Here is a 26,874-nt window from a genome sequence, read left to right as displayed (position 1 = left end):
GTCGCTGTTACAGTTTCGCATTTCTTTAGATGATCCTCGTTTCTGTGGGCCACTGTGAGGCCTTTTGGAAAAAAATACGCCCATATCAATCAACCGGCCCATACAAAGTTACAGTTTCGCATTTCATAGTGAGGCGTTTTGGCAACAAAAGAAGCCCATTACATAGGCCCAAATAAATCAATCGGCCCATACAGAAAAGACTGACAGATTCAGACGTGTGCTATCTCACTGGAAATATTGGGCCCAAAGTCCATTAACTAGTCAACATCTCCTTACACGATTCAATTTTCTTTTATTACAAATCGTATAAAATGTTTTGTTTTATTTAATATGCACGTAAAAATTACATTTATAAAAATTACTCAAATTGTCCACTGAAAGTTTAGCAAATAACTCATCGTACCTTAAGTACTTTATGCTATTTATATTCCGCAAGTTCAAACTTGCTGTTAAAAGAATTCATGCTATATTGGATATTTCGTGTATTGAGTGTATGACTGATACTATCCGATAATTACATTACTCTCTTATGAGGTTTGGTGTAATTATACGTAAACCCTCTGTTGGTTTGAGAAATTACATCTAGCACCCTTGAGGTTTGTTTTCATCTAACAAACAAGTTCCCTCGTTGGTCAAAAATCACTGATATTACAAATAAAAACTGAATGAAAATTTATATTTACCCTCGACTACTAATTACAAGTCAAATCATTTTTTGCGGACTAAAATGCCTATGTAATAGTGAAAATATACCTTTTCACATGAATTAACACGTGAAGACGTACAAAAATATTTTTACAAAGAGTTGCATCTAAAATACCCGCATCCATAGACTCTGGGATGGGTTCAGAATTACACATGCTCTCTTGTCATTTGAGCAATGTTGTACAGTAGAATTTCTATATGTCATAATTAACTTCCATTATAAGGTTAACTCGTGATCTGCTAATATTATAAGTTATATATACTACATGTTGGAAGTCATCATAATCTCATCCAATCCATTCATTCATCGGGCCATGATTATTGTCTATTGGTTGTATATATGTATTAATATATTTTTAGTCCTGTATCTTTAGAGATTTGGCAAATTTGTCCTCTATCTTTTTGGTTTGACAAATTGGTCTTGTATCTTTTTGAACACTCACAATTTTAGTCCTTTAGCCGAATTAAGCTAAATCAATGCTCATTTTGCCCTTCTATTGAATATGCTCTTCCAAATCCATACACATATTCTTGAGGATGATATCAGATATTATATATTGAGGATAAATATTGTTTTATGTAGAAAATACAAGAAAATGTATTTAAATATTACATAGATAGATAATAATTTAATTAATCCCAAGATAGAGCATTATTATTTAAGCCTAGATTAGAGAGTTACTGCATACATGAATATGCATATATATATATATATATATATTCTCCATCATATGGCCGTAAATTACTTTTCCGCTGTACAGTAAAATTTATTCTACGAAACATATAAAAGATTAATTTCTCTTTTAGGGGTATCAAATATCAAAATTTCCCTTCCTTATGATCAAAACAAACTAATATAAACCGTAGAACATTTATTATAAACTGAATGCATTAAATCCTATGAAAAAATTATAATTTTAGTCATATAAAAGTTACGGAATTAAATTGCAAAACTCAATTCATGCAAGATAAAAAAAAAATTCACCTCTATAAATTATAGGACTAGAAGTATAATTTTTTCTAATCCTAGCTATTTCAATTCTTAGTCCCCTCTTACTAGCTAACTTTATGATCATGGTTAACAAAGGTGCTAGAGAAATACATAAATACACAACATATATACACGCTCACCTACTAATTTGATTGATCAAGAAAATAGTATTTTTTGCCCCTAACTTGGGCATACACTTTCGATTTCATCGGGGATTATCGATTTTTACTTTAGCTTGCATAACTTTTAAAAAATAACAGTTGATGATATCTTAGCACGTGGTTGTTAAGTGCTGATTCTGAAAATTTAACGTGTCCTTTTCCATTATATATATAACATAAAGGTGATATGAGAACAAAATTATTACTTTTTTGGAATTAAGTTGTGAGATCAAAGGTGAGAATTTCGTAGCTAATATGATCAGAAGTGTAAAGACGACCCTAAATTATGGGATAAAACATATTATTTCCCCTTGATCGATCACACACACACATATATATATATATATGCTTAATAGAAATTAATGTTTGTGCATCATTAATTCATTAATTACAGCTGCATAATTAAATTCTTGTCCAACCAAATCGATAAACAGATATGGGCATTTGATATAATCCCTTGCTTTAATTTGGTGGGAATAATTATGATGATGATTTTAACGTAGCTAGACATTAATATATAGCTAACTAAAAACATGTACCATATATATAATTAGTGAGGTGGTTGAAGAAAGGGTTAAAATGAAAAATAAATAATCTGTATTGCGTAGTGATTACTCTACACGTACAATGATGGCCCTAAATGTGAAAGCATTGCAAATATATGCCCATCGCCCACCACCTAATCAATTATGTAATATTGCTGATACTGCTGCATCCATTTCTGTGTTCAAAATCTCGAATATTCTCATCTATCTTTATTTGACTTTATGCATCACCACAAAACATTTTGACATGTCTTTTCCTAAATTATCATCTAATTATAACATCTATTATACTCCTACTTTATTGCTAATAATCATACAAGGATATATGGCATCCATCCTTCAAATCTACCCTACACATATATACTACATATATTGACTTAAATGTATTATTAATTTCGTCATTTAATTTATTTGGTATTTTTTGTCTTTTAATTTTTTGAGATAGCATTTTGGTCCAGCATGTTTTTTAGTTTTTGGGATTCTAGTCCTTTTTTTTTTTTTTATCGGAGTTCACCATTCTCGATAGAAAAATGCATGCAGCTCTCACGTGACGCTTTAATATAAGGGCTTTTATTCCTATTGGCCCATTTTTTTCAGCAACTTTGTCCTTTAATATTCTATGGTAGCATTTTGATCCTACATCTTTTTAATTTTTATAATTTCAGTTACTTTTCTTTTTTTTTTTTGGCTGAAGTTCACCCTTCTCGTTGGTGGAAATGAATTCTGCAGAAGAAAAAGACCGAAATTGCGAAAATTTAAAAAGTGCAGGATCAAAGTGTTACTCTAAAAAGCTAAAGGACAAAAATACCAAAAATAACCTCGTATATATTAGATGGATTGTAATAACAATAAAGTTATGGTTATTGTTATATATAAGTAAATATATTGATCAGCAAGCACCCCCGATTTCTCTAACTCTATCGAGTCATCCTAAAATTGGATTTGGTTTATTAAGTACTTGCTTGCTTGATGAGCTAGATAGATCGATAATTTAATTTAAATGTGTTATACTTGATATATAATTAATTAAATTTTAATTAAACTCAATCTGAATTAGATAGATATAATTTAACCCGATGGTAGTTTTATTTGGTTACCAAAACACATGATCATAACCTTAGTTTCGTATTTTCTTCTTTTCTTCCAAGAAACTGCATGGACTAGAAATTTCAAAGCTTCTAATCCTACCCACGAAAGTTCCAACATTCTAGTAAATGACATCAACTTAAAAAATGTCCTAAGATTATTGATCTTGTAAAAGTATCCAATAACACAAAAATTACCAACTTATAACTAAATCAAAAGAGCAAAAGCATAGAATTAATCTTAACCAATAATTTATATTAAGAATAACTAAAATTAATTAATAATTAAGCTAGACAAGATGAGTTCCAAGATTAAAACAAACCTGTCCAGCACGCGCATGCAGATCCGAGAGAAAAATTAAACAAAAACTTAAAGAGAGAGAGAGAGCACAGATATATCTTACAATGTTGTTTACATGTCTTCTCTCCTAAGCTTGTTCAAAAGCGCTGTAATAAGAGCATCCCTTTTCTCAGCCCTGGCTTCTTCCCTAACTTTCCTTTGTTCTTCCCTTTCCCTCCACCTCCTGTCCATCATTATCCTCTCATTTTCCAATGCCTCCATCGTCTGCCGCCACTCCATTTCTTTTACTCTCCTCTCCTCTTCCCTCGCTTCATACGCTTTCAGCCATTGCATTTCGATTTCCATTTGTTGCTTCGTGAATTCCTCCATCATTTCCCTTATTCCCTTAATTATCATCATTGGTGAATTGCTTCCTCCAACTTGAGGAATATTACTATAATTCCCCTTCACTTTCCTCTTCTTTTTCGCTCCGCCTTTTTCTCCTTCGCTGTCTTCGTTTTCATCTTCTTCATCGGATGAAAATTGCGCTGCCGTCTTATTCTTCTTTGAGCTGGTGGCGGCTCCCCCGCCCTCGGCCTCCAGCCACAGCATTCTTTGCATCCTCGCAGCAAATATGGTTTGCAGCTCGTTGTAGAATGGGAATTGTTGTTGCCTCATCCCTTCTGCCTCCATAGTTTCACATCCCTAACACATTAATATATAAATATATGAACACACACACACACACATATACATCATCAAAATCAATGGTATTTGCAATTTAATACATGAATATATATGTTATTATGAGTTTACATGCCAGAAAATGATCATTATTATCTTCAAACTCATGTTGTTCTTGAAATATTACTCTACAAATTCAAACAATAATCATCTCATACAAATTCACGACGACAATTATTGATGTGTCAGGTGAATATCACATATACCAAAATGCTGAAATCATATCATGTTAATGTATATCTAGGTATGTCTGTGTTTGTTTATATACATATCTATAACTATACACTAAAAGATGATCATTGTATTATATAAAATATATACTCATGTATATAGTCTTCTTCTGCAGAAGGATTATGAATTTCCCAACATATGTAGCTAGGATAAAACTAATTATTAACAAAAAAGAAGTATAGAATTAACCATCCATTTAATTTGGATGAAAATTCGTTAATTAAAAGATCCACATAGATATATATATATATATATATATATATAGAGAGAGAGAGAGAGAGATAGCATTTAATTTCTTATTTCTTGAACTTTATATATATGTATATACATGTATACCTTGTAGCGTGTGACTAGGTTTTTCCACTTGCACTTGCACTGCTCCGCGCTTCTGCTATAACCCTTTTCTTTCATCCGGGTGGAGATGAGATCCCACAAAAGCTTATTACGTTTTGTTTCCATGAAAGTCGGGTCGAGCTCGGCCCGGATAATCAAGAAATCCCGGGTCTCCTGAATACTCCATTGAGGAAACCTATCTCCACTACTACCCGCTGCATCAATACCCAGAGAGTAGTGGTGATGGAGCTGCTGGTGATGACCCGGATCCATATATACTAGCTAAAATCCAGATGAAAAAATTAAAAGACAAGGATGGAAGAAAGATTTGGTGGAAAGGGAAACCTGAGAAAAAGGGTTTGGTGGTGTTATTATATGAAAAGGGTGGTGTGAAAATATAGTGTGAAAAACTGAAAAATAAAATATTTCTTTTCCTCTGGAAAGAAAAAGAATAATAATGATTTTGAGTTTGGGTTGGGTTGGGTTGGATTGGCTTTGGTGTCAGCGGAAAATCAAACCACAAATAATTAAAACAAACCTCTATCTTTCTTTTTTCTTCATCTACACAGTTTCCTCTTCCCCTGTCTGTCTCATCCCTCTACGCGCAAACTCATTTTCCTTTTTCTTCTTTAATATATATTACTAGTTATTTTCTTTTGGAACTATATAAATATCTGCAGGTTAATTCTTTTCCGGGCCATCCACATTTGTTCATACTGCGTTTTGCTGCCGTCATGCTGACGGTGAGTGGAGACAGAGAGGTCAGACGAAGAAATTGGTTTCATTTGTTCCTGTCTGGCTTTATTCTTCTTCATGACCAGTTGTAAATACTTGTTCTACAAGCTTTTATTTTTCTCAACTTCGTCTAACTTGTAATTTCATCATTCTCTCCTTGCGTCAGATATTATTTATTATAGAAATTTCATAAATTTGTCTTGAAAAAGTATACGTCACTTAAGATCTCGTCTGCAATCAATATAGATATTTGTCTAATATTAAAATTTTATTTTCAAGTAATTAAAAATTAGTATTCCACAAATATAATATGTAATATTTGTACTTAATTGTTTGATAAATAATTCCGCGTTTCATGTGGGACTGTGCATGGGCATGTCTAATAGCGGCGCGTATGTGTATTTGAACCGTGTGTTTTAGGTACCAATTAAATGGCTAATTTAAATCTTTTTTTGACAATAATAAACATAATTGAATTGTATCCAAAATTAATTATTTATCGGAATGAAATTTCGTTGGATATTGCATCTCGACATTACCTAATAATAAAAATGATTTATTCAACAAAGAAAATATGAAGTAGTTAAAGGGATTTTTATTTTAATTAGAAAACATCTCATAGATCTCCGTAATGATCGATAAAACTATATCTATTATCTTATCGATTTAAATAAATTTTATGTCCGTTCAAGTATAATTTATTGTCACTAGAAAAAAAAATAATTATTGACTATAATTTTAATAACTATAAACTAAAAACTATGGTAAGTAATTTTTATTGATCATGGTTAAATAAAATCGATGCAAAAAATATGAATTTTCTACCAAGAAAAAACTATTTGTCATGGCAAATATTTTAGCCACCCTCGCAGATAGCACGACTAACAACCGTTGCATGGCCATAGTCAATGATATTTGCTAGGTCTATTTTATTTTTAACTATGGCAATTAGCCATAATCAAATATTGCATTTTTTATTGTGTTTGGAGATTGTGTATAGAGATTATGTTCATTTTTCTAAATAGCTAATTGTCATGGCATGTTGTTTATGTGTATATATAAATATTTTTTTATAATTTAAAATATATTATAAAAATAAAATTTATAAATTAATATATTATTTTTAAAATAAAAAAATCAATTTAAAAGTGTTATCGACATAATAAAAAAATTAATATTATAATGCAACGAATCGTAATTTATGAGTAAAAAAATATTATTTTTTAATATTAGTATAGATAAAAGTAGTAGGCAAAAGAACTGAAAATATTATTTGCATGGGGGATTCGGCTTTTGGCTTTGCAAATTCGAGAGGAGAAAGGAGAATTGTGGGCTGTCTCTCTATCTCTCTGTCCCATTAATTTTTTCCGTTTCCTCGGTTTGGACTTTGGTCTAATCAAAGACGCGGGATTCTGTCATGTCCCACGTGCGATCGCCTACCATGTCCGTCCACGTGTCATGCATGCATGACCCCGAGTTTGAAAATCTGGGACCCGCTTCTTGCTTGTTCACACTCGCATCCGCGGCTTTCTCACGACTTCTTTCACTTTGTATAACTGTACCGTATTGTATTCATTCCTCCCCAATTTCGATTTGTTTGATTGCCTTGTTGGCTTCTTGTAATAATAATCACATTTTTGCCCTAATTTGAGGGTTTGGGGATGGGGAGGTGGTTTCACATTTTTTGGTGGTTTGTTGATGTTCAAGTCATTTTCACTGGAGTGGCTCCTCATCAACTTTGGCTTCATCACTAGAGGAATTTAATGCTTGAACGCATGGAATAAACAAACTCAAACAATTAAACTTGTGTACTCCTTGACGGGTCTACTCAGAAATGCAATAAAAAAAAAAACAAAAATACCCCTCACAATATTTTAAATGCTCAAACAGAAATTAAATATGACAAACATTTATTCGTGTTAGATCGCACCTAATTATCTTATCAATTTACTCGGTGCCCGAAATCATCATGGTTCATTATTTAGTACTTGGAGGACAGAGAGGGACATTATAAGAAAGAATATTCTTCAATTTTTTTTTCCGATTTCGCTCTCATCCAAATTAATTTAAATATAAAAAAGTCACAATTATGTACTTTCCAAAAAGTTTAACGTTTACTCATTTTATCATACTCCAACACTTAATTGAATTGCAATTTCAAACTCGAATCACATGTTTAGGCACCCAATATTTTCAAATCAATAATAAAAAGAATATTTTTTATTCATTTAAATTGGACCAATAGCAAGTTGTAATTAAAAAAAATAAATAAATTATAAATTATCACTTTCACAAACAAAGGAGTGCATGGGTAGTAATAAATTTCTCAAACTAATTAACATGGACATTATAATAAGCAATAAATAAAATTGGAAGTCAAAATGCAGAAATAATGAAAGGGATTTGTTGTTGGTGAGTGTGGATGAATTTGAATGTTGTTGATGTACGTGATGTACTATGCACAAATTTCTTCCTAACATTTGACTTCAATGTGCAGTTTTTAGTTTTTTCTTGTCCATCTTAGAAATTGGTGATAGTGTTAAACAAGTATGCGCTCTGACTTAATTATTCTCAAGACTCAAGAATTAAATATCTTATTGACCATGGAAGAATAACGTATGTATGTCGGATCTGCTTGGAGCTTTCCCAGCCATAGATCTACATATATACTCAAAAAATTCAAATTCCACGTCTACAAATAATAATAAATCTCTATGAGCTTGGTTTACATGAGCTACATCATTTATTATTATTTCAGTTCGTATGATTCTTTTTTTAAATTAATAATAATACTTTTTTTTTTTAAATTAGTCGTTATGATTTGTCATTTTAGTGTGTATATAATAAATAATTTTTTTATATTTTAAAATATATTTTAAATAAAAATAAAATATATGAATCATAAATTGCGTTTAACGTGGAGTCATTTTCGTAAAAATATAAATAAATAAATAATTTCAATTAATTTTAAAAATTTTCTAATGAGAGGTATGATTGCACTAATTGTTATTTGTAAGTGTAGAGGATTTTTATTTTTTGTTTTAGCTGTTATGGCACGCTGTCCCTGCGTACATATAATAAACTGGCTGTTGTGGAATGTTGTTCTTGCGTGCATATAATAAATAATTTTTTAAGTTTTAAAATATATTATAAATAAGAACAAAATGTAACAAATCAAAACATTATATTAAAAAAAAAAAAAAGAAAACAAATGAAAAAAATCAATACATTATATTAAAAAAAAAAAAAAGAAAACTTATTTATTAGTTGAAGTGTATTTTTTACTTTGCAAAAAATTGATGTGAAACTGTGTCATTAACCGCCATTTGTGAGTATAGAGCCCATTTCCTTTTTATATTAGTATAGATAATTATTTATGCTTTAAAATACATTATAAATAATAATGATAATAATAATAATAATATATAAACCAACATATCGTATTTAAAATAAATAAATAAATAAATAATATAAAATAAAACTATTTTAGAAATATTATCAACACAAAAAAATTAGTGCGAGTGAAACCAAAGTGACGAGGACGAGTCAAGTGATGCTATGGGGCAGGACAGTTGGAGTCAATAAGGAAATGTCATTCTTGGGCTAGGGATAACTCGTAGACCCAATACTCAGTTATTAGGCTTAACTTTTTGAAATTGGGGTGTTGGGCCTATGACACGGCAAATTAGATTGAATTTGGATCCTTCTGAGAAAACCCAAACCCGCATATTAATACAAATTCCTCTCGCTGGAGCTGTGTGACCCAAAGAAAGAAAAAAGAGTTTTATTTTCATTTTTAGTTTCAGTTTCAGCATTTTTAATAGAATAAAAATACTTTATTAACTTTTATATGAGAAATAAAATATGTTAGAATTATATATTTCAAATCTAGGTTTATAATTGTGAGAGATGAGAACTTGTTTGAATTTGGTTTAAGGATGAATTACAACGAGCTTTTTTAATATTTATCATAATTATAAATATTTTTCATTGTATGGAATTACGAGGTCTAGCTAGAAGAATAGTTTGAAAAGTAGATTTTTAATAGATTTAGGCTGTAAATATTGATTGAAAATGAACATTTTAAATTTAATTGGATTAGAGAAATAAGCTTTGAAAATTGTTATAACCAGTGTAAAATTGAAAATGAAAAATGAAAACCAAACACCCAAGAATTGGATTTCCAAGAACAATACATGATGATAACCCAGTCAACGGAATGACGAGCATGAATCCAAAGTACGATGAGTAAGCAGAGAGATCATAAGTGTTGCTCAATCTTTTACCAACACCACAAAAAGCGCAATCTGCATTAACCCGTTTTCTTTCGTTCTCGATCACAAAAAGCAAACACGCATTATGGTTTTTTAGACTGCAGAACAAACATAGGAGAAAGCGATCTGCTACTTGTCTATATTGAATGTTATTATTAGTGGTATAGAAAAGAAACAAGTGAGACAACGTGATCCCTACATATCAATTGGGTTGCAAATAAAAGAGACAACACATGGCATCTTTTGTTCTTAATTCCCGCAAATACCTTCTTTTAAGGTTTTTAGCATAAATGCCCCTCCTTTAAGCTTTTTGGTTTGCTGATTCCTTGTGACTGAATACAGATGTATTTGGTGCTATTATCCAACTCCCACCTCCATCGCCATACCAAGCCAAAATCTCATCATTACACTATACTCATTTTCATTTTGTTTAATCATATATGTGTTGTTCTTCTGACACAACAAGAAATGGGGTTTGACTGTCTTGGACCAAAACTCACACCAATTCTAAATGTTAATTTATGTGACTTTCTGTTCCTCCGACACAAACGGCTTCACCAACTTTTAGACACGAATTAATTGTTGAAAGTTAGTAATGTGACATCATGTATTAATTTAAGGATAATCTTAAAAAATAATTGATTCGGATAGAGATCCTTTGTATTCGAGAGTTAATTTTAAGGTTGATTGAGTAGTGACTTCATAACGATCTGGAATACAGGTCTGATAAGTATTTTGAGTTGGACTAATGATTGTTGATTTGCACTCACAAATTGTTAGGCTAGCTAAGGTTGCTGTCTGGTAAAAAAATCTTCCAAAATTTAAATCAATTTAGAGTTCGAGATTATAAGGGATTTCACTATGCCATCTCTTCTACAGAGTAAGATTTAGTAATAATTAATGCATACCTGGCAAATGAATCCTTCATGGATTCATAGGCATTATGCGTCTGAATCCATATGGACCACGTGTCAATAGGACAACCGTCGGATGAGTACCCCGAATCAATGACTATCCAAGTGGATCGTCGAGTCAAAAGAGTCGGGTATGACCAGACTCGATAAAGAAATACGCAAATTTTTAGAGTGTCTAGGCATTTTTTTATTTTCTTGAGGTCATTTTGATCTTTTTCCTAATTTACTATATCTTTTCCTTATCATTTTTGTAAGTCTAACTTTATGAAATGTTAAAAAATAAGAAAAATAAATTAAGATGAAAAAGGAAGTATTTATTTTTAAATTCTTGGCTCCAAAAGTTATGAAATTGATGCATTCTTATTTTGTTTTGACTCCCTTGACCATAAATACAATAAACAATTGTAACAATGATTACTTGTTTCAGCTTTGCATATAGTCTTTATCATTCTAAACCTTCAATTTGTGAGCTTAATGATGGAGATGACAATCTTATCTAAGATTTGAAGGAGCTTCTAAAGAAACACAACAATTACCTTTACTCCCAATAAATTAATTTTTAAAGCCATTAATTTTTTTAGTGTACTTCTATTAGTAGTATGTTAGTTTTTAAATTTATTGATTAATTTAAAAATATTAATATATTATGATATTTTAATAATATTATGGTGGAAGATTTAAATCTCTCAACTAATTCTGTTTATATATATAAAAAAAGAGAGGAGTTTTGGCGATTTATGGCCAAGTGGAGGGAACGGAATTATGCAAGCGAGCAGCAGTGGAAAAAGGCAGCCGCTCGCCAACTCACTGTTTCCAACTCCCGTCCCGTTCGTTTAACCGACAGAATATATTTACAAAAAAACAGAAGAAAAAAAAAATATTATATTCACACTGAACAAATATTCGTTACGAATATTTTTAATCCAAAAAGTAAAGTATTCAAAATGATTTCTCTCTCTACAAAAAAAAGTATCTGAACCGTTAGCGTACCCACTTCTATTTGCAGAGTTACACGCAGTGCACACACTCCATCACTCATATGTTCACTCGTTCCGTGTAAAGTTGCACGCATTATCGTCCCAGAGCTCAGCTTTAGTCTCTCGAGATTTAGGGTTGCGAAGTCCAATCATGCGAAGGCATAGTTGCAAGCACACTTGCGGCTAGGGTTTTGCTCGATTGAGAAATCTCTAGTGAAGTCCTGATTTGAATGGGGAACTGCTGCAGATCTCCGGCTGCGGTTGCCAGAGAAGACGTCAAGTCGTCCAACTTCTCCGGTCATGATCACGGCCGGAAAGACAAATTATCCGGCAACGTGAAGAAAGCAGTAACTGTTTTGACAGACGTTAAGAAGGAAAACATTGAGGAGAAGTACTTAGTTGACCGTGAACTGGGCAGAGGGGAGTTTGGCGTTACTTACTTGTGCATTGAGCGGGAAACGAGAGAGCTGTTGGCTTGCAAGTCGATATCGAAGCGGAAGCTGAGGACTGCTGTTGATGTGGAGGATGTCCGGAGGGAGGTAGCTATAATGAAGCATTTGCCGAAGAATTCGAGCATCGTGAGCTTAAAGGAGGCGTGCGAGGACGAGAATGCCGTGCATTTGGTGATGGAATTGTGTGAGGGCGGGGAGCTGTTTGATAGGATTGTCGCGCGTGGCCATTACACAGAGCGTGCGGCAGCCGCCGTGACAAGGACTATTGTTGAAGTCGTGCAGCTGTGCCACAAGCATGGGGTGATCCACAGGGATTTGAAACCGGAGAATTTTTTGTTTGCAAACAAGAAGGAAAATTCACCACTTAAAGCAATTGATTTTGGTTTGTCCATTTTCTTCAAGCCAGGTTAGTCAAGTAATGTTCGTTGTTTCTGGATTTTGTTTGGTGGATTGATGTCTTAGGTTGTAAGATCATTAGATAGTTAATTGAGTTACTTCTTTAATCAATTGTTTGGCTGTCCATGGATAAAGTGGTATCTACACAATTATATGCTCACAGACGTGGATATGGAAATATCTACATTATAGTGTTTGCCCGCACAGTTAATCTGTCTTAGTTTCTGTGAATGTGTTAAATAAAAGACTCCGTTATGGTAGATTGTTTTGGAATCTAACAAACTTAATGAAAAGGTTATGAGAGATTTTGGTCATTGAAATAATATGATTAAGTTGAAACGGAATATTGGATAATGTGATTTGATATTGTTGGTGTATAGGAGACTAGTCTGTGTGGTGCTGTTTTGTTCCATAAGTAATTACATAGAAATAGCTTCTGTTCCTTCTAAGGAGTGAGAATTGCTTTTGTGTCACCTCTGTATTGATCTCATTGAATTTCAGTCTGCAAATTAGGGTGCGTAACTGTGACCTTGTAGGATGAAAAGTAAATTGACGTCTTACTTTCTATTTCTAATTGAGTTCTCTTACTACCTTGAACTATTGTCAAAATGTCAGTTACTTGAATACTCATTTTGCCAGGTATGAGTGGAAGAAGTTTGTTCGTTTTCTTCTGTTAGTAAAACCGATATTATTTTCTCTAGTAGTGATTTGAAAAGAATTCTCTGGTATTGGCTATTTCCCTTCATGTTTTCATATAAACCTATTGTAGCATGCGATCAAAGTGGAGAGTAGTACTGAACTGACAGACTGAGCAAGTTAAGTGTTTTATTCACATTTCTGAAGTAGGCTTTTACTCGAAGCAGTTTGACATTAAGAATTGATACTAAGCTGAGCTTGATCAATCAAAAGAAATATGATAATAATATAGAAATTAGACAGAGACTTGGTTCTTTTGTTCGCTTTATTGTATTTGAGACAGCAACAGGAAAGCAAATTTAGTCTATTTTCAAAGAAATTACGGTAACTTCTTCATATTCCTGAAAATCATGTCATGCTAAGCTTGGTCCAAGCATCCCTAATGGTATGCATGTGATATAACCACTCCCTTTAAGCATCCATTTCTCATCCTACCCTGAAAATCTTTAATTATAGTTTTTGCATTCTTTTCCAAAACTTTGTATTTAATTCATGGTGTAAACCAATGCGTTTTCTGAAAAATTCTGAGGAAGGAATGTCTAGATATGCTCGGTTACATGTAATACGAAAATGCTCTTGTATCACCATTGGTAATAATACATGCTATTACTTTTACAATTGCATTAATTCTTGGGTTCTAGGTGAGCGGTTTTCTGAAATCGTGGGAAGCCCTTACTATATGGCTCCAGAGGTTCTCAAGCGAAACTACGGGCCAGAAATAGATATCTGGAGTGCAGGGGTGATTCTCTATATCTTGTTGTGTGGAGTTCCTCCATTTTGGGCTGGTAAATTCCCTTGTTATTATCTCTCTCTCTCTCTCACCCAACCCATCCACACACACAAACACACAAATGCATATATCTCAGTCACTGTTTTCTCTAACTATGAGTTGTATAGAGTACTTGTAAAATGCTATCCCATAATGCTTTCGGTTTCAGGGGAGATCACATGTTCTGGCATTTGATGATGAATCCCAATTAGTTTATATTACCATTTATGCTTTTCTCTGGCTCGTTTTGTTGTCTTGAGTGGCTCTTGCATCCATAGAACATGAAATATCCAAAATGATGTGACATTTAGACAAATTCTTACGCAGAATCTGAGCAAGGTGTTGCCCAGGCCATCATACGCGGGAAGATAGATTTTGAACGCGAACCATGGCCAAGTATCTCGGAGAGTGCTAAGAGCCTTGTAAGACAGATGCTGGAACCAGATGCTAAGCTTCGGCTGACAGCAAAACAAGTCCTTGGTATGTTGGCTTTATGTCCAGTTGGTTATCCCTTCTGATGAATTCTTGAAATGCGCACTTATCAGTGTCACATGTTTCCTTCCGAATCAATAAATTGTTATTCACTTCTACCTTATGCTTTTCCAAAGGTAAGGTAGTCTTCTGGTGTTTTATCATCATGCCCGATTTAGTACCTTAGGTTAGTCTGGGATACATTCTCATACTTAAGACTCTGTTAGATCTTCTGTTTGTTATGCCAATTTTACTCTTAGGTTATTCATCATTGTGCACATGAAGTTGCATTAATTTATTGCCCGTGGCAATTCATAGCTAAATATGGAGGCCATATTGTTTAAGAAATTATTTGGTTGAGTGATTGTGTTTCTATTATTCTGATTGATATCCTATATGAAATCACCATCTACACTGTTGTAATTGGTACATATGCTATGACCTGAAACATGCACAAACTGGTTAGTATTTGATTCTGAACCGACGAAGATGATCATATTTTATGAATGTACACATGGTATGCATGAGGATTTGCCATTTCATTTTGTTTCTGGATTTCTTTTTTGATAATTTGTAATCTAATATTTTTAAATTTAAATACTCTATGGAATTTTAAATAATTTTCTTTAACTTCTTTGATTGCTTGATATCATCAATTACCATTGGGTATTCTTGTCTTGTGCATTATATTTCAAAATGCCAGATGATCTTTATGCATTAATAATTTGTCGGAGCTTTCAGTTTGACATGAGGTTTAATGGTTTGTGAATAAGTGTTATGACCCGTGAGCTTTTTATTTTTAGATAGAGAAAGAAAAGGGAAATATGAAATGAAAAGTATGTATTTCTAGAAATTGCCTCGTTGATCATGAAAATTTTGTGGATTCTGAATCAATTATTTCCTCTGGTGAATCTGTTGATGCAAATTTTTTCTAGGTTTAAGGTAAATGTTCTATGTATGTGTTGGACATTGGCTGCTTTGTCAAATGAATGTTTTATATTCGCAGAACATCCTTGGCTCCAAAATGCAAAGAAGGCTCCGAATGTTCCACTTGGAGATGTTGTCAAGTCAAGACTGAAGCAGTTCTCGTTGATGAACAGGTTCAAGCGGAAGGCTCTTAGGGTTGGTTGATGATTATACCTTTGTGAATCTTTTCTGCAATCACATTCTATACTGACAAAGTTTTGTACTTCTGCTTGATTAGGTCATTGCTGATTTCCTATCTAATGAAGAAGTTGAAGGTATCAAAGAGATGTTTGCTAGGATAGACACTGATAATGATGGTACTGTTTCAACTGAAGAACTAAAGGCTGGGTTGCAAAAGTTCAATTCGCAACTTCCCGAGTCTGAAGTAGAGATGCTCATTGATGCTGTGAGTATTAAAGGAATCTGTTGTCATCATCTTTATAATCATATTCTTACGCTTTTCATTTCTTTCTAACAGGTGGAAAGCAACCGTAAGGGTACATTGGACTATGGAGAGTTTCTTGCAATTTCACTCCATTTGCAGAGGATAGCTAATGATGAACATCTTCACAAGGCGTTCTCTTATTTTGATAAAGACGGAAATGGTTACATTGAGGCCGATGATCTCCGAGATGCCTTGATGGAAGATGGGGCCGATGATAGCACGGATGTCGCAAATGACATTTTCCAGGAGGTTGACACGGACAAGGTGAAAATAAAACCTTTGGTATTGATGTAATGTAGCATATGAATATATTGTCACTGCATTTCACCGTGAATGCAGGACGGACGCATCAGCTATGATGAATTTGTTGCGATGATGAAAACTGGAACAGATTGGAGAAAGGCTTCTCGACATTACTCAAGAGGGAGATTCAATAGTCTGAGCATAAAATTGATGAAGGATGGTTCTATTAACTTGGGTGAGTAAACATACACGATTAGGCTGGTTCTCTCATTCGTATGCGTTGCCAAGTTGTTGCTCATCGGTATTGAACTTACCCTCATTATCATTACTGCGGCCTGCCTTTATGAAACGAGGTTCCATGATTATGGATGAGGCAGGTACATTTGGTAGCATCTTGAAGGTGATGATTTAGCAAAGCACAAAGCCTTGTAGTCCACGAATATATTGTGTTTAGTCCTATTCTCTCATTTCTCTCAATATTTCAATTGCCTGTTGATGAATGAGATATTTGGTAATGTAGTAAATATCAGTGTCAAAAGAACTAGCTCTCGAGTGTGCATTCCAGTTTGTGCAAAATGATTTTTCTTTCCTTTGTTTGTCCACTTCCTAGATTAGGGCATTGCTATATGCTTGTATGTAACTAGAAATTTGTGAACACATGTTTATCTTAATTACGTTCCGTGATAGAAGAATTCTGATATTTTTAAGTTTTGCTTGACTTTACAGCTATATAACTCTTGATACCACTTGGATCAAAGAGACAGATGGGGCCTCTAAATTTGAAATCTTCTTGATCTTGTTCTTTTCCTCATTACCTACCAGAATCGTTATCTTCTACTCCCTCTCACTTGTGGTCACCAAATATGTAAAGGAACGGATAACTATTATCATCTAAACAATATCTGCTAGGCTTGCATTTGGGACTTTCATACTTGATGTTCTCTTTCGATATCGGTCTATCCGAATGTCCTGCCACACACTTGCAAATTAATGGTGTCATACTGAGAACTGCCTTCCCTGTGGATTTATTTCTATTTCTCATGCTTTATGATGGATCTCTTCTATTTTTGTTGACTGTTCCTATTGTTATTTACAATTTTTATACTGCTCCGAGGGTAAAAATGCAACTCTCAAAAGTATAGTGTGATCACCTTGATGAGCTTCCTTCCACCACTCAAAAAATCCTAACCATCATTATTATATGTTGTATCAACTTTTCTGTTCTATGCCTTCACCACTACTTTTGATTGCCCAGTTGACCCTGTCTCGCTGGAGTTGCTATATGCTATCACCCCTTAGTTCTAGCTTAGTTAGTCATCTCTCTCGTTTATTGCAACTGTAACCTTGTTATGATTTCTTCCTTCTACTACCCAATTGCATTTGTGTTGTTCTAGGGTGGCCTGCCACCTGGAGTGTTTTTTCACTCTTGCCTGTTGCACTTGGGAATGTAACTTTGATACATTTTACCGTTTGTCTACCAAAATTTTGCTGAGGTAAGCTGGTGTAAAAGTGACTATCTTACTGGTAGGAAATCCTGTCCTTGTTTTTTGACGAGACATGGATTTCACTTGTTTAAAAGGTGAAGCCTGGACCGCTGTACTATATTTACTGAACTTCAATATTTATGGGACTCTTCCTTGCATGTGAAACAGGACTACTAATGGAAAACGAAGTAGAAAGAAAATATCTAAAGCTGCTTGTTCCCCCTGTTCTCTCCTAGGGTAAGGACTGATTGCTCTTGTCCATCACCCTGGACTGTAACATTAGAAAAGTCAATTTGCAAATTCCTGGAGCAAGCTTTATCTCTTAATTGATTATTTGACTTTCCTCCGCTTTAATTTGCTCCTTCATTTTTTCCTCCTTGTTTTGAGAGAAGATACCTAGCGGTTGCCGGTTGGTCTTGTGATAATCAGCCATAGCATTTGTGCTATTATTGTTTTCATCCTTTTAATGTATATATCTCGATGATGGACCTGATAAAAGCCAATTTAATAGAGAAACCAACTGGAGGATGTATATTATTTTCTTAATCTTCTGCATTATTGCAGTCTTTCCTTTTTGTGCGGGTGCAATTGTTCTTTCGGTTTTTGCTGACCACTTTTATTCTTTTGCATTGGTATGTATTTAAATCATTTTGACGAACTCCTCTGGCCAAAGTTTTCGGCTAGTAGTTATCGTGTAAGGAAGAAGCATCACAGGATGTAATTTGATTTGTTTTGCATTCGTTATCATCTGTCATCATTGTGTTCTCCTGTGTTTATTATGTGATTGCCTGGATTTTTCGTTTCAGGAAATCAGGAAAGGCAACACGCCCCTTTGGTTGTAGATTGAGTTATTGTGTGCTGTGTTTTTTTCTGCAGGCATCTGATATGCATGCATCCACATATCTTATAATCGTGACAAAAGTTAGTGTCCCATCAATCTGATAATATTTTTCTTACTTTTTTCAATCTGCGTGCGGCTCTTTGTGGGCCATTAACCATCTGCTACCATTACTGTACGGGTTACGTAGTTAACAATTACCAGGACTATGTCGAATCTTAACAAGTAATAGAATTGCATGGTTCTATGCATCATCTGTTAGTTTTCCACGTTTTTTCTACCATTATTTTAGTGTGGTGGAATCATATTTGCATTAAAATTATGAAATTAATGGTAGGTGCCCATTTATTTAAACGCTGCATTTTCAACTATTATTGGAGTGGGATATCATGTGCGGCTTATGATATGACACGAGTGAAATCTGTATTTGAAAGCAGGATTTTGAGATTTCCCTGGGTTGTTTTTATTGGATTATAATGAGATAAGGATATGGAATGAATCATAGTTGGGGATGGATAGACTAGAAATTGTATTGTCGAAATCAATTCAGCCATGTTCCTTTGTTTCTTTTTGCCCTGAAGAGTATAAGAAGGCTATTTTGGTATACACATATATGCCAGGTTGTCAGATAAATCAATTACTCTGCGTTTGTTTCAGATTCTAACCGCTCAATCTTTGTTCTCTTATGTTTCAAGGATAGAAGATCTCGGAACCATATTTCTTTATATGATCTCATCTGGTAGAAAATACAGACAAAAAATCATCTGACTCTTTTGCGTCTACCCCATCACTCTGAACAATTCTATCCCGATTCACAAAGTTGATAATAACAGAAATCTCGGCATAAAAATAGTTCGTTTTTATGAAATTCTCTTTATATTAGTACGTGATAATTAATAAGAAAATGTATTTTTATTTTTAGAAAATAAAGAGCTCAAACAAGTGGACCCCTTTATCAGAAAATATTTTGATGTTTCTTATAGAAATTTGCAGTCATGCGTCGTTATCAATTTCTGGTCAATCTACATAGTAAAGCATCAGAAAATGGGCAAAGACAGAGAACACATTTAAACAATGTGCATATATAATAAATATACATCTTTTCTCATCATTAAGAAGTCGGCAATCGAACCCACTGGCTCTAGATTATCATGAAAAGTCGGCAGTTAGGCAATATATACAAACTTACTTTCATTTTAGCAAAAAAGTTATTCACCAAACAAACATTTGTTTGAGAACGCTAAGTTGTCTTCACATCCTCTTGAACTATGTACCTTTGAAAGAAATAAACAAGGAAATTTTAAGAATGTTGGTTATATAATTTAGGCTCAAATATAAGAATACATTGTTGTCTTTAGTAAAATTACAGATAAACCTCTTTAAAGGTATTAGTGTAATGTATTTCAGGAAGTGCTCATGATAATTTTTATCATTTAATATGAATTTATTTACAATTATAATTTATAAATAATAAAAATATTTATATAATTAAATCTAGCGTCAAAGAGGTGTTAAAGCAATTTGCTCTCTGTAATTTTGAGAGTGTAGAGTAGGGGTTGTGACTAACGGCAGTGACAGCCAATTAGCATAGAGTTCAAAAGACTTTCCACACGGTGCCGTATATAATATTAGAGCATATGAGAGAAAAACAAGAAATTCGTGGTACTTGAACAGAACTAATTGAATGGAATTGAGAAAGCTTTATCCTCGTCCTTGTTGCTATTAATAACCACCTGTCCAATAATCATCTACCTTTCTCAACGTTTTTAGTAAAAGCGCCAGAACAAAAGTAAATTAAAATCAATATCCCCTCTAAGAAGCCGTTTTTTGAACATTATCTTTGCCCATCCCAACAAATAATAGACCCACGTTTATATAGTCCGGTCGTAGGTTCATCTGTTGTGATTTTTTCACCCACTATTTTATAAGTGAAAAATTTTATAAATTTTAGTTCACGTGCATTAGTAGTCTTAGGTGCTTTTTTTTTTTAATTATTAGACGAAAAATACACGTAAAGATTAAAATTAAAAAACAAAAAAATCTAATTATGAATTGTAATATGAAAAAATCATAGTAGATGAAACCAAATTGAAAAAATCCTTAATATACGGGACCAAAAAACCGATTTTCTCCTACAACTCTATAAGATTGGGGAAAGAAAACAGAGAGAAAAAAATAGGATATGTTGTACATGTAAGCCCAAAAGCATGTTTCTCCGGAGCTGCAAAGGGCAGAAAGTAACAAGTGAAATTGAGAGGAGAAAATGGGTAAAAGCTGAAGATCAGGCTGAAAGCTGCAATCAAGAATTGCCGGAGTTGTTGTTTGTAGAACATGGATTCAATTGTGCACATGCGCGGCCGGCCCCCGACACACACATATATAGCTACTTGATGATAGTCCTTTTGCAGGATGGATGGATATGCTTCGCCATTCCCCTTCAATTATCACACAAATATCCATTACCAGCATATACACCTGTTATACCATGATGTCCTAAAGCATTTTGTGTATGTTGTTTTATTGTTTTTCCCTAGACATTGGACAATATTGGTCCTTGTTAGTATTTAGACATCTTAACTGTGCTATTATTCATCTCGGGCATGCCATTTCTATGCTCTCGTGATGCATGTTTGAGACGTGGGGTCTGTAAATATCAGTAAAACTATTGTCCCTACCACGTGACATATCCTGCCCAATCTCATCTGACTAGTCCGAGATTTGTGATTTGAGTAAGTGTTGAGAGCACGTTATAGTAGACATTAGGGGGGGTGGTGTGGGAGTGCGAAAGCTAACTTGAAATTGCCCGTCTCACCAAAACTAGCACAGACAGTTTCATCTTGGCGGGACGACTATAGCCACTCCACCCTGTTCTCGTTCCCAACGTGTTCTTTCTTCTTATCACTCTTTCACATTTACCTATCCACCACCTACTCCCGCTGTTCGTAATCAATCAGGAAAATTAAAATTCTCCGAAACTTAAGTTACAGTATGTTTGGAAGTTGATCTCAAGGAGAATAAGAATGTCATGTCAAGATCAACTGAATTTGTATTACAGAACGTGATTCAATGTGATTTTACACTAGAGTTTGATACAAGTGATTCACTCTCCCCAAATGAGAAAATGGGAAGGCTATTTATTCTATCAAAGTTACATCATTTAGGGTAAGTGAATGTGAAGTACAATTTCATCCTTCACCTATTTCTGTTAATTTATCGCATTATGCTAATTTGACAAATTTCACTACAGACTTTCCTTTAAGGGAGATACCTCTTCTTTACTTGTTGGGATGATCAGTTTATATATTTCTCTTGTATCAAAATGTGTATGGTTAATTGGTACAGTAATTATTGAATTGCAGATGGTTTTACATATCAAAAGATTTAGGGGGGGGATGTATGTAATATCACAAGATCATGCAGTTGAGATGTGAGCATTTGATTAATTAGATGTGAAGAAATTGATAAGCATGTTGCAGGCAGGAAGTGGAGTTGAAGGGTGCAAAATTGGGCATGTGATTGTGTTGGATGGTCTACGTTTGGAATAGTGACAATAGAGAATCAATATGGAATATGAAATAAGAACATCTGATTTTCATGCTCCTTTGTATGATGAATTCTATATATATATATATATCATGTTACGAATAATGGTCTCCACCAAACCCTATATACCATCATATATAGGTATGTATGAATAGTTGGTTGAAGTGGTGGTCTAAAAGTTTGAACACATTGGTGTGATGATGCTTCCACTTGGCACGTACTTTGACTAAATTTTAGCAATTCATCACGCCTGGATTTTAAATTGTGTCTATGTCCAAACTACTCTGTTTAGTTTAAATAATATGCATTATTTGAAATTAAATTATATTTAAATTCCATCTAAAAATATAAAGTCACACCATATATATTAGCTTTTGAGTAGGAAGACTGAATGTAAAATGAAGTAGTAGTAATACTAGTCTAGATATCTTCTGGAAGTAGTCGACGAAATGACCAAATCTGCTGAGGTAATAATCGCCACGTGCTTGTTTAGGTTTTTGGGATGTGTCGCATGTGACATAACTTTGATGTCGGCCAAACAGTAGTTTTACTTATGTAATCTGATAAACTTTAGCATTTCCTGAAAATTCATAATTATGAATATTTCTTATTTTAAAAATTAAAAGTACTTTATTTAAAATAAAAAAATAATTAGATAGAAATTAAACGGGTAAGAGTTTACTTTTTATTTTTTTTAAAAAAAATATAGCAAGAAAATGAGGGTAGGTAAAGTAAATAATTCATTGAGAATACTAGTTTATAAAAATATATAAAATTATAACACATAATTCAAAATGACATTTTAAGCAGTTTATTACAATAAATGATAAAAATCTAATGGAATTGGTTCATTGTTAGAATGACATTAAAATTAGGATGATATTTGTAATTTTTTTAAATAATAAAAAAGTGTTTTTTAAAACTAATTAGGGAGGGTTTTTTAACATTTGAAATACTAATACAAAAATACACTGACTAATGTAATTATTGATTCATATACAATAAAAAAAAACTTAAATAATTAATTAATTGCCAAAAAAGATATTTTTTATTAATTAATTATAAAAACTTAATTTATATTTTTAAATGAAAAATATCAGATTATATAGCAATTAAAATACAAAAATGTAAAATATTAAATATGTCAAAGTGCAATTAAATTTAATTATTAGTGTTAACTTATTCAAATTATTTAAAAACTCTAATGATATTAATTTTAGATATGTAATTTTAAAAATAAATTTAAAAGGGTAAAATAGTTCAAAAAAAAAAAAGTTGAATTTATTTATAAAAGATCAAAAGCAGCTTTAAATTAAGTATTTCTAGTTTAGGCTTAAATGTAATTCTTTTTAGCAATTTCAGGAAGAAAAAGAAATTAGCATTTTAAACCCCTCAAAAGTATTTTTAAAAACTGAAAATTAATTTTCCAAAACTCCATAAATAAACATCAGTCTGGATCACAATTAATTAATGGACAACTCAATGTGGATATTAATTATATGCCTAAAAATCCTAATTAATTAACTTAGTCTGCAGTGTAACTGATAATTAATAACGGCGTGTGAACTAATATATATCATATATACATATATATACCTTCATTATCATGATAATGATACTCCTCTTTATATATAATTAATGGGAAACCAGTTTTGGCCAAGAATATGATGCCAACAAACCAATTACATTAATTATGCTAATTAGTGCATGTAAAAATAATATATATATATATATATATATATATATATATTCCAATTTCAGATGCAGTGTGGCCCAGACAACAAGATAAAATACGAATTCAAGTTGTTCACGGCGCCGGAAATTAGCTCCAATTCCCCTTATTATCTCTCTATCTATTCCATTGACATATAACTTAGTTTGATGGAATTAAATTTTCGACTATCTATCTATATATATCTGTCTCTCCTCACCCTTTAGTGATCACCACTACTCCTGCATTTTTCACACACTACCTCCACCTTGTCTTCTTCTTCTCGTAATCGTGCCCATAAAAACCAATATCAGGCAGCAAGTGAGTACACATGATCCATTGATCCATCTCCCTTGATCACGTTTATAGTCACATAAACCTTGTAAATTACATCATCTTACACACAAATCTCCTACGTACTACCAAAACTCATCCCATGAAATTCACCTTCTCCACTTTGCTTTCTTTTTCACATTTTCCCTCAACCATAACCTACACTCTTTATCCTAACCTCTCCTAAAGCACCCTCAAAAACCCGCTTTTAATTCACTTTCTCCACCTATATATATATATATATATATATCCATCGCGATCTTCCTATAGATATATATAGCTGCTGTGAAGTGTGAGTTCGTGTGTGTATTCACAAATTAAGATGATGAGCTGCTTGCAGAGCTGGCCCGAACCCGTTGTCAGGGTCCAACACCTCTCCGACAGCGGGATTCGGGTAATCCCCGAACGCTACGTGAAGAAACTCTCAGACAGGCCGAGCTTTTGCGACTCCCTCTCCGGCGAAGTTAACATTCCAGTCATCGACATGAAGGGGTTGTACTCGGACGACGCCTCAGTCCGGAAGAAGACGGCCGGGATGATCAGCGGGGCATGCCGCGAGTGGGGGTTCTTCCAGGTGGTGAACCACGGGGTGAGACAGGAGGTGATGGGGCGGGCCAGGGAGGCGTGGCGCGAGTTTTTTAAGCTGCAGCTAGAGGAGAAGCAGAAGTACGCGAATTCGCCGAGCACGTATGAGGGGTACGGCAGCCGCCTGGGTGTGGAGAAGGGAATATCACTGGATTGGAGTGACTACTTTTTCCTGAATTACCTTCCTCTCGCACTCAGAGACCAGAATAAGTGGCCTGCACTTCCTCTTTCATGCAGGTATGCTCGCCCTTTTCTTTTTGACTACCCTTTATATTTGTCGCACGTGTTCAATAAGTTATTCAACTTTTTTTTTCTATTTCAACAAAATATCAATATTCATTAAAGAAAAAATATGTTATCCCAGAGTATCACGATTGAGGCTTCATGTCATATATATATATATATATAAATTTAATATTTAATTATCTACAAAGAATCGATTCAATAATTATATATCTTTACTTTGGTGGAAACATGGATATATATATTCTATAAATAATAGTTTCATAATTTTTTCTATAATATATACACTTTTCCTAAATAATATAATTATCTATATACACATATTGGGTGTGTATATTAAATGAAGTAAAAGATAAGATGGAACTCGAAACAGAGAATCCAATCTATATATCAAAGGCATATAGTAATATAAATAATGATTTGAATTGTTGCAGGGAAATGGTGGGAGAGTACTGTAGAGAAGTGGTTGAACTTGGTGGAAGATTGATGAAGATTCTGTCGAGCAATCTTGGGCTGGAAGAAGAGTATCTTCAAGAAGCATTTGGAGGAGAGGAGTTTGGGGCATGCATGAGGGTTAACTATTACCCAAAATGCCCTCAACCGGACCTCACACTCGGCCTTTCTCCTCATTCCGACCCGGGTGGGATGACCCTTCTCTTCCCCGACGAGAACGTATCGGGTCTCCAAGTCCGGCGGGGCGAGAAGTGGATCACCGTCGACCCAGTCCCCAATGCGTTTATCGTCAATATAGGAGATCAACTTGAGGTGTTAAGCAATGGGAATTACAAGAGTGTGGAGCATAGGGTGATTGTGAATTCAGAGAAAGAGAGAGTGTCAATCGCATTGTTCTACAATCCAAGGGGTGATATGCTGATAAAGCCGGCGGATGAGCTGGTGACGGAGGACCGCCCACCGCTCTACCCGCCCACCGTTTACGACGAGTATAGGCTGTACATGAGGACAAGGGGCCCTCGTGGCAAGTCCCAAGTCCATTCACTTAAATCACTTCAATAACTTAATTAATATTATATTTAAATAATAATTTTAGGTAGTATTGTTCCATGAATTGTAGTGTTGTTTGTTAATTAATTTCCGCATTTTATGTAATTTGGATTGTACTACACATATATATCATGACTACTACTCATCATGGGTTAATTAATTAATGCTCTATGCATGTTAGTTTAATTTCTTGTTTCTTACTCCAATTTCATAATTCTTATCAAGTTTATGAAAATTATATATATTTATAATAAAATAACAATTGATAATTTTGTAAGTAATAATCTAAATATTTGCAGTAACCATATATATATATATATATATATATTTGGATATATACAATTAATGTGGTCCAAAATGCTTTTGTGGCATAATTATGTATATCATCATATTCATATGCATGTCTAACCACTCAGATTCAGATTAAACACTAGTTTCAACATTGCTCTACTACGTACCCTTCAACACACTTAATCAATTCACACCAACAAAATACATGTCCAACTTTCTATATGTACATGTGTATATAATATGCAGGAATAATTATACACTACTCTCTTGAGATTTTGTGTAATTATATATAAACTCTCAATAATTTAAAAAATTACATCTGATACCTATACGTTTTGTTTTTTATCTAATAAATAGATTTTTTCGTTAGTCAAAATCTATCGAATTCACTGATTTAGTAATAACATTGAATGAAAATCCATTTCTACTTC

The 26,874-nt window shown here is 33.5% G+C and overlaps 3 protein-coding genes across 5 annotated transcripts; 2 read left to right on the top strand and 1 right to left on the bottom strand.

Annotated features, from left to right (window-relative positions):
• On the bottom strand, positions 2–5,664 carry LOC105174574 (trihelix transcription factor GT-3b). 2 transcript variants are annotated; one of them, XM_020697602.1, is made up of 3 exons: positions 5,079–5,596; positions 3,892–4,472; positions 2–61 (listed from the first exon to the last, which is right to left on the bottom strand). In XM_020697602.1, the coding sequence occupies exons 1-2, from the start codon at positions 5,346–5,348 to the stop codon at positions 3,900–3,902; spliced, it is 843 nt and encodes a 280-aa protein (XP_020553261.1). In that variant the 5' UTR covers positions 5,349–5,596; the 3' UTR covers positions 2–61; positions 3,892–3,899. The 2 variants fall into 2 exon arrangements, with proteins under 2 accessions (XP_020553261.1, XP_011095020.1); XM_011096718.2 differs by lacking the exon at positions 2–61 and adding an exon at positions 5,614–5,664 and having other exon boundaries at positions 3,734–4,472; positions 5,079–5,357.
• LOC105174573 (calcium-dependent protein kinase 13) lies at positions 11,927–19,188 on the top strand. 2 transcript variants are annotated; one of them, XM_020697601.1, is made up of 8 exons: positions 11,927–12,833; positions 14,161–14,304; positions 14,616–14,768; positions 15,766–15,881; positions 15,964–16,131; positions 16,204–16,434; positions 16,510–16,648; positions 18,066–19,188. In XM_020697601.1, exons 1-8 carry the CDS (start codon positions 12,206–12,208, stop codon positions 18,131–18,133), a joined length of 1,647 nt encoding a protein of 548 aa, XP_020553260.1. In that variant the 5' UTR covers positions 11,927–12,205; the 3' UTR covers positions 18,134–19,188. The 2 variants fall into 2 exon arrangements, with proteins under 2 accessions (XP_020553260.1, XP_011095019.1); XM_011096717.2 differs by lacking the exon at positions 18,066–19,188 and adding an exon at positions 17,140–17,718 and having other exon boundaries at positions 11,928–12,833.
• Positions 24,163–26,308, top strand: LOC105174572 (probable 2-oxoglutarate-dependent dioxygenase At3g111800). The gene is made up of 2 exons (XM_011096716.2): positions 24,163–25,144; positions 25,585–26,308. Exons 1-2 carry the CDS (start codon positions 24,645–24,647, stop codon positions 26,162–26,164), a joined length of 1,080 nt encoding a protein of 359 aa, XP_011095018.1. The 5' UTR covers positions 24,163–24,644; the 3' UTR covers positions 26,165–26,308.

The sequence above is a fragment of the Sesamum indicum genome, linkage group LG11 (assembly GCF_000512975.1).
Source record: "Sesamum indicum cultivar Zhongzhi No. 13 linkage group LG11, S_indicum_v1.0, whole genome shotgun sequence".
NCBI classification, from domain to species: domain Eukaryota; kingdom Viridiplantae; phylum Streptophyta; class Magnoliopsida; order Lamiales; family Pedaliaceae; genus Sesamum; species Sesamum indicum.
The sequence above is the reverse complement of the archived record's forward strand: the minus strand, read 5'-3'. Positions and strand labels throughout refer to the sequence as shown.